The 7400-nt window shown below is 47.6% G+C and overlaps 1 protein-coding gene across 1 annotated transcript in view; it reads right to left on the bottom strand.

The window, feature by feature from the left end:
- Positions 1-508: 508 nt before the first annotated feature.
- The window catches only part of PSMD11 (proteasome 26S subunit, non-ATPase 11), a 28890-nt gene continuing 21998 nt past the window's right edge, over positions 509-7400 (bottom strand). Inside the window, exons 8-14 of the mRNA XM_055577235.1 lie at positions 7054-7114; positions 5219-5281; positions 3465-3590; positions 2951-2986; positions 2642-2693; positions 2201-2343; positions 509-2081 (exon numbers count right to left, since the gene is read on the bottom strand). Of these exons, the coding sequence (XP_055433210.1) occupies positions 2201-2343; positions 2642-2693; positions 2951-2986; positions 3465-3590; positions 5219-5281; positions 7054-7114 (481 nt within the window). The 3' untranslated portion in view covers positions 509-2081. The remainder of the gene's footprint in view (positions 2082-2200; positions 2344-2641; positions 2694-2950; positions 2987-3464; positions 3591-5218; positions 5282-7053; positions 7115-7400) is intronic.

Genomic DNA, 7400 nt, shown 5'->3' with positions numbered 1-7400 from the left:
ACAGAGAGTGGCTCAGACTGGAGTTGGCAGCTAGAGCTCACCCCTTCCTCCCCGTGGCCCCAGAGTCCCATAGGAGTCTGAGGAGCAGGATGAAAATCAATGCTTTTGAACAAGATCCAAAAAAACTAAAACTAAACCACAACTGAATGCCAGGATTCTCCAGGCACCTGCCCTTCTGTTAACTGCATGTAACCCTCCCACCGCAATTACCCACAGAGGAAGCACCATCCCTGCTGTGCAGGTGAGGAAACAGGTGCAGAGGATATTACAACCCAAACCCCATGTCCTCACTGGACTACGAGGCCTTGGAAAAACAAAGATAACTGAGCCCTCGTGCCCATTTCAGACCTCACAGACCAACCTTCTCACCCAAAGGCCTCCACATGACCCTGGCTCTAAAGGTCTCCCATGGAGCGAATTTGAGACAGCAGAGCTCTGTCCAGTCTCGAGGGCTACACTGACCTGTCTGGACTTGATCAGAAGCCCTCCAGCACTCAAGAAAGGACACTTTTTGAAAAAAAAAATTGTTTTTATTGGAACTCATCTGAACATCAGATATACCTGGTGTTGGTTAGCAAGAACCGTTTGTACATTTGATATTGATGGTGCCAAAACCAAAACAGTGACTGGACATGATGGGGAAAGATGGGGAGAGCAAAAACCTGATTTTGGAGAGGAAAATAAAAGCCAGTCAGATTCAGTGAGGATGCAAAACCTGGTACAACAAAATCCTCTTACAAAATATAAATTTATTACGAAAACCTGGAAGGATAATCTGAGAAAGGGAAAGAAAGATAAAAGGAAGGCAGCAGGAAGGAAGGAGGCAGGAGGAAGGGGAGAGGAAAAAAGAGGGGAGAGAGGAAATGAGAGGAAGAAGAGAATACAGCTGAGCACAACAGAGGCGCAGAAGCTTACCTGCCCAAATGGCATTAAAGCCTTGCTATATAATCTCATCGTAAGACAAAGCATGCGGAAAACAGTGCTCGACCTCCCATCCGTCGTCCCATTTCTAAGAGGTAAATAAAGACGCTCCCTGGGAGGGGGACATGAGGTTGCTCAAAAACCCAACAACGAAAATTAAGAGGAGGAAAAAAAAAACCCACACCCCACAGTCTCATTTCCAACGTTCACTGTTTAAAAAAGGAATAAATCCATCTGACAGCAGGAGAGGAGCGGTGGGACGGGAAGAGAAGCTGAAGGGTTTCAGACAGCCGGACTCCCCTGGGGGCAGAGGAGGAAGGGAGGGAGACATGGGGTGGTCGTCTGGCTGGGGAGGGCGGGGGCGGGAAGGAGGGAGAGACAGAAAAGAGCAGAGGAGGGGGGCAATTAAAACACTGACGTCTAATCTAGTTTACTGTGTTAAAAAGAGCCACATGCACAGCAGGCCCCTGAGGGCCCACACTGCTCCCCGTGTGGCCACGGCGGGCACGAGCTCCCGGCCACGTCCATTCCTTCCCGGGTTGAGCGGAGCCGTGCGGGCGCTGCTGCTGCGGCGGCGGCGGCGGGACCTTCGGCCAGTCTGCTGGGGCCACTGTCGGGGAAGGGCAGGCGGACAGGCCGTAGGGCAGGGGACAGAACACCGAAACGCCTCATTTTCAAATAAAAAAGAAAAGAGCAGTCTATACACAGTTGTTTGTTTTGGTTCGGTACAAACAGAATAAAAAGTCGTTGCTTTGATGGTCAGGCAAACACCCAATTCGGAAGAGGAGGCAAGGTGACGCCCAGCGGGTAGGTTAGGAGCCCTGGTGGCTGGTGGAGCGCCTGGCTTGGCAGCCCTCTCCCGGGAGGCAGAGAGCACAGCTTTAGGTAGTGTAAGCCTTTTTCCTTTTATTTAGAATAACCTTTTTTTTTTTTTCTTTTTCTTTTTTTTTAAGCAATTTCCCCACTCCCAAGTCGGGCCAGTAAAGATTACATGAAAACTGGCACACCTATCGGCTGGAATACAGATGCACCAAATGAGGATTTAAAAACTTTCCGAGCGAAAAGTAGAACAGAAAGAAAAAAGAATCTCCTAGCATTTTCCCCAAAGGTTTCACTCTCCCGCCACACACACTCTCCAAAGGACCGCTACAGATCCAACTCTGCAAGAGAAGACAGAGCAGTGTCAATCGGGGAAGCCGCCCGCGAGGCCACCGGGAGGCGTTCAGTCTCAGCAGGCAGAAGACAGCGCTGCCCGGGCCGGACCAGCGCCAGCACTCACCTATGTCAGCTTCTTGGCTTTGTTGTAGAGGGAATCCACTACTTTACTCATGTTCTGAATTGTTTCCAGAGCAGCTTCATACGTTTTATCTACTGGGGGTTCATCGAAAATAATCAAGACACCCTCCCCCTGGTCCAAGATCCCTGCAGGAAACACAAGTGAACCCAGGTAAAAGCAAGGATTAGACACACAAGCACTGAAGATGCAGCCCGCTCCCTAGCTGCCTCACTTTCTCCAGAAAGGAGGGGCAAGAGTCACCTTCCTGTTCCCTTTGTGCATGTTTATTATACGCTCTCATCACAGTGATGAGGGGGGCAAGGATCCCAGGGCGCCACCAAGGGAAACAATGGAGCGTCGTCATCCAACATCAACAAGAGCATGATGCCTCCTCACCACTTCATCACCTCCACCAGCCCCCTCGCCTGTATGGCTGCTACTCACCATGAAATTTCTTGTCAAGAATCATCTGTGATAATTTCCTTTCCACGTCGGCCTAAAATCAAAGCACATGATTAAGGGGATCAGCCATCTACTGACAGCTAAGTGACACAAAAGTCTTGTATAAAAGGGTCCTAGGGCAAATGGCTTGGAACAGCAACATGGCAGCTCCACTCTGAGCCCATGGCCCCCAGTCGCCACTGAGCAGCAGGTTGGGGAGCTTTGCAATAAGGCCTGGTAGGTGTCAACGGCAGCCCCTCCACCTGCACCCTTCCCCATCCCTACCCTCCAGACAAGCTCAGGACTCCTTACCTTGGAGAGTTTGATGAGGCTAGATATGTGTTCAATCTAAAAGGAAAGGTAAAAAGACACCAACACAGAAAGTTTTACTTTTGCCTCTAATACTGGGATGAGGGTAGTGCCCTATCTTGGATCCCGGCTGAATGTCAGGGCCAGATCCTCTTTAGCTGTGCCTGGTCCGTCTGCCTTCCCTGCATCATTACAATGACCACACTCCTGTCCCACATGCCCAGAGGAGACAGCATTTACCACACACACGGTGACTGCAAGAGCGGAGAGGAGGCTGCACCGAAAACAGGCAGGGGCGACCTCACCAGCCTCCACCTGACACCCCCCTCTCCTCAACTCTTATTCCCTGTCATAAAAATCCCAAGCTCGTACGGGGTCTCCTGCCTAATCCCAGGCACACCCTTGGTAGTGAGTTCCCATCTGGATGGGTGTGGGAAGGGAGGGGGCAACAGTGAGGAAGCCGAGCCAGAAACCCCCTCCCACCAGAGAAGAGCTGGAGTCCCCAGGAGGTTCTTACCTGTACTCGGGAAAAGGGCTCGATGACTCGGATCAGGTTCTGTTCCAGTAAGTTATCATACAGCTTGGCCAAGTGTGTGCTGATGATGGGGTCGTCCCGGAGCTCCACCCGGTAGTCTGTCAGGGCCTGCCAAGAGAGCAGAGAAGGGCACAGAGGAGGGCTGAAAGCCACGCTACTTGCAGCTCCCTACAGAGTGTGCTGGCCCCGTAATTACACGCTCGACCCAAGAGGCCTAGAGGGTTTGCAGAAATGAAGGAACTGCCATGAAGGCAGAAGACAAGGAACACAAAGAAATGAAAGATGAAGCCTACCCTAGGCACTTTGTTTCTGTCTGAAAGCCTCACACTGACCACTCAAACCATGCAAGCCCCACGAGCAGCTCGGCTTACAAGCCGAATTCACTGCACAAGCAGTTCTCAATGTGTGTTTCACAGAACAAGCACAGCCTCCAAGGCAGTGGGAGCAGGGGAATTCTGATGCTAAATAATGGGAAATGCTGAATTCCACAGCTAGCTCTTAGGGTTTTATAAGGAATATCAGCACAACATAGCTGCAGGTACCAGAAAACAAAGTCCCTTTCTAATTTTGTTAGCCCTAGTGTTTCCCAAATATCTGATCACGGTCCTTTTTTTTAATCCCCCCTGCTAGAAATGTTCCATCCAAATTTGGGGATAAAATGATCTAAACTCTTTGTTTATTCATGTATGTGATCTATTTATCTTTAATAATATTCTTCAGTATCCCGCCTCATTTCAGCTGTGCTTTAACGTGTTAAGGGAAGCAAGCAAATCAAGCCAAGGAAATGAAACTGACAAGAAATCTCAAAGAAGATGATGAACCTTGGGGACAGTCAGAGAGCCACAATGTCTAGTTTCTATTTTTCTTCCTGGATCTAGGTTTGTTTTTATTAAGTTGGTCTTTATACTCAGATTAACAGGAAGGAGACTCAGAAAAGTATAAGTCTCACCCTACCGCTTAGACAGGTTTTTCTCCCTTTCTAAACCTTCGCAAACATTGAGTGAAAGGCACAGGAGGCTAAGCAAGCCTAGAATTTCATCCTAAGGAAGAGTCTTTCAGCCCAGATGCACACATCACCACTGATGTCCACAGAGGAGACGCAAACCTGGCATTTCTGGAGCTGAAGGAACATCTAAGACCATGTCGCATGGTGCCTGTGTCAGACCCTGATGCAAGTTAGCTGTGTGACTCAGGCATTCTCTTTAAATCCCAGCTTCCCCAAGCATAAAATGTAGGTAATAGGTTTGTTGTGAAAAATGAAGTGCAAGACACATGACAAAACTTTTTGAAACTGAAATGTACTGTATATAAATGAGATCTCACAACTCAAGTTTCACTGTACACAAGTGCTTAACTACTTCTTGGGGGTGGGGAAAGAGTTGTTAATTTGGGGTTCCTTAATGTTTACTTGTTTATTTTAGCTACACTGGGTCTTTGTTATGGCACAGATCTAGTCCCTTGACCAGGGATGGAACCCAGGCCCCCTGGACCCCCTGCATTGGGAGTCTTGGCCACTGGACCACCAAGGAAGTCTCTACTTCTTGGTTTTGATACTGTACTATATTTAAGATGTAACCATTGGGGAAAACTGGGTGAATGGGACATGGGATCACCCTGTACTACTATCTTTACAACTTCTAGTGAAACTGTAAGCATTTAAAGATGAAAAAACATTTTAAGTACTTAAATGGTCCTCCCCTCCACCTGGTTCCCTAGCAACCCAATACCATGCTTACCTTTTCAAAATCTGCCAGTGATCTGTTCTTGCTCGCCTGAGCCACACATTTTAATGCTTCTGTCTAAGAATAAAGAGAAAAAGAGTGACAGTGATCTATTCCGCACACTCACATCTCCACAAGTCATAAGAAACGTGATTCATCCACACAACTCCTGGCTATAAGGAAGAACCTGCCCCATGACTTTTCTTCTTCAGAGGCCTGGGAAGAAAAGCCAGAGGAATGGAGTACCACTGTGTGCCAGTTTCCCTCCAAAAGCAGAAGTGATGTGAAGATATTAGGAAGTACAAAGTTTTCCCAAAAGAAAGGCTTTGATAAAGCATTCTCCAAAGATGAGAAGCTAAAAGGGAAAAGGGCCAGAGAGGTGTGAATTCTTTCCCCTCCTCCAAGACTCCCTACCCTCACCTACACCCCCGGATGCCTTCCTGCCCTGAGACTTGATCACACCTCGTGCTTTATCAAAACTCACTCTGCTGGGTTTGGTGCAGGACATAAGCCAAGATTACTTTCATTGGAATTGAGGCATCAAAACTCTACATATTACACTGAATGTTAAAACCCCAGAGTGATGAAGGTATAATTAACAGTTGAGGGGCAACCTTTAATCTGGTTATACAAGACACCTGACCAAGCTAGTAAGTCTGCACTCAGCAAGAAATCTGCAACATTCATCATCTGAGAGGTGGGCCTGACTCCTGCTTGAAAGCTGTCATCAAGGTACAAAGAACAAGAAGGAGCTCCTCTGGTACCAGCCTCTGTACTTAAATAAGGAAGGTAGTGTCTTCTACAGCAGACTTTAAAAATGATGCAAAACTCATCATTAGTAGAGTCTGTTCCCAGCATCTGTCCTACAGACTGAAAAATGATGAGAACAGCCTGAAACTCAGAGCCAGATAACCCAAGCTCAAAGTCTGACTTCACCAGTACTAGCTACTTGCCCTTGTGCTCTGGACACTTCACCTCTCTTGGCCCACCTCCTTACCTCTAATTCTAGATATGACAGTGAGTCTTTCATTACAGTAATAACCAATATCCTTTTGGTCAAAACGAGGGGCTGATATGAAACAACTTCTGATGAAAAGTCAATTAGGGCCATTTATATAGATGGAGGCGATCGTCTGCAGTGGACATTCCGTCAAAGATACAGTGAGATGGCCAATGTTTCTGTAGACACAACTGCACTCAAAACCTAGAAAGATTACTCTTACTTCCTAGTGATAATCAAGCAAAATACAAAGAAGTGATGATGCACACATCTGAGACATCACCTTTACACAGAGCACTCTTGCCTGCTCAGGCATAAAAGGCATCTCACACAGGGCTACCAACCACCGAAGGTCTCTTTGTGACCACACCCAAGCTCAGGAAATGAGTGGGAAGGTATGGACGTGAGAAGCCCTCAAGTGAGCCATCAATCCTAGTTTCTGCACCAGGTAATCCAACCTCTCTGAAGGACATGTGCACCAGACCTTACCCGGCTCCACTGTCTTAAAGAATATTATTCCATACATTAAATTTTCAAGCCAAGCTCATAGGAGATATACTTTCTGGTTGAAGCCAAATGCAACTTAACCCACTATAAATGCTACAGTTCAATTCTGAGTTAAGTTCCTCAAACCACCTGATACCCACAAGAGCACCAAACACTGACTTTTCGGGCCCAGAACTAACAGTACAGGAATTATACTAAAGGAGCTCGATAAACATACGCGGGGGAGGGCAGAATGAAAAGTAGAATGGCGACCTGAAGAGCACGGTATCAGTGAACACTGTGACTGACCACACACTGCCTCAGAGTGAGCAGAGATCAAAATTGCAGTCAAGGCATCCCCTACCTGCCTCCCTGCATACCGAAGTGCAAGCTTCCCGCTCACCAAAGCCTGGACATCTTCTGGGCTAGAAAAAAAAGACAGACTTGGTCAATTGCTCTAGGATGCTATGTTTCTATGTTTAGGCAAATTTCTTCTTCTGTGAAAAGACTCCGCCCACAGAGGTAATCAGCCCCCACCCGTAAATCCATACGCCCCTCACACCACAGGAGCCAGGCTTTCTCCACTCTGGGCTCACTGCTGAAAAGCAGAAAAACTGAACTTAAAGAAGAAAGCCACAGTGGGACTTCTCTGGCAGTCCAATAATTAGGACTTGGAGTCCTAATTTCATTGCTGTGGCCTCAGGTTCAACC

This window comes from Bubalus kerabau, chromosome 4 (assembly GCF_029407905.1).
Source record: "Bubalus kerabau isolate K-KA32 ecotype Philippines breed swamp buffalo chromosome 4, PCC_UOA_SB_1v2, whole genome shotgun sequence".
Classification (NCBI taxonomy): Eukaryota; Metazoa; Chordata; class Mammalia; order Artiodactyla; family Bovidae; genus Bubalus; species Bubalus kerabau.
The sequence above is the reverse complement of the archived record's forward strand: the minus strand, read 5'-3'. Positions and strand labels throughout refer to the sequence as shown.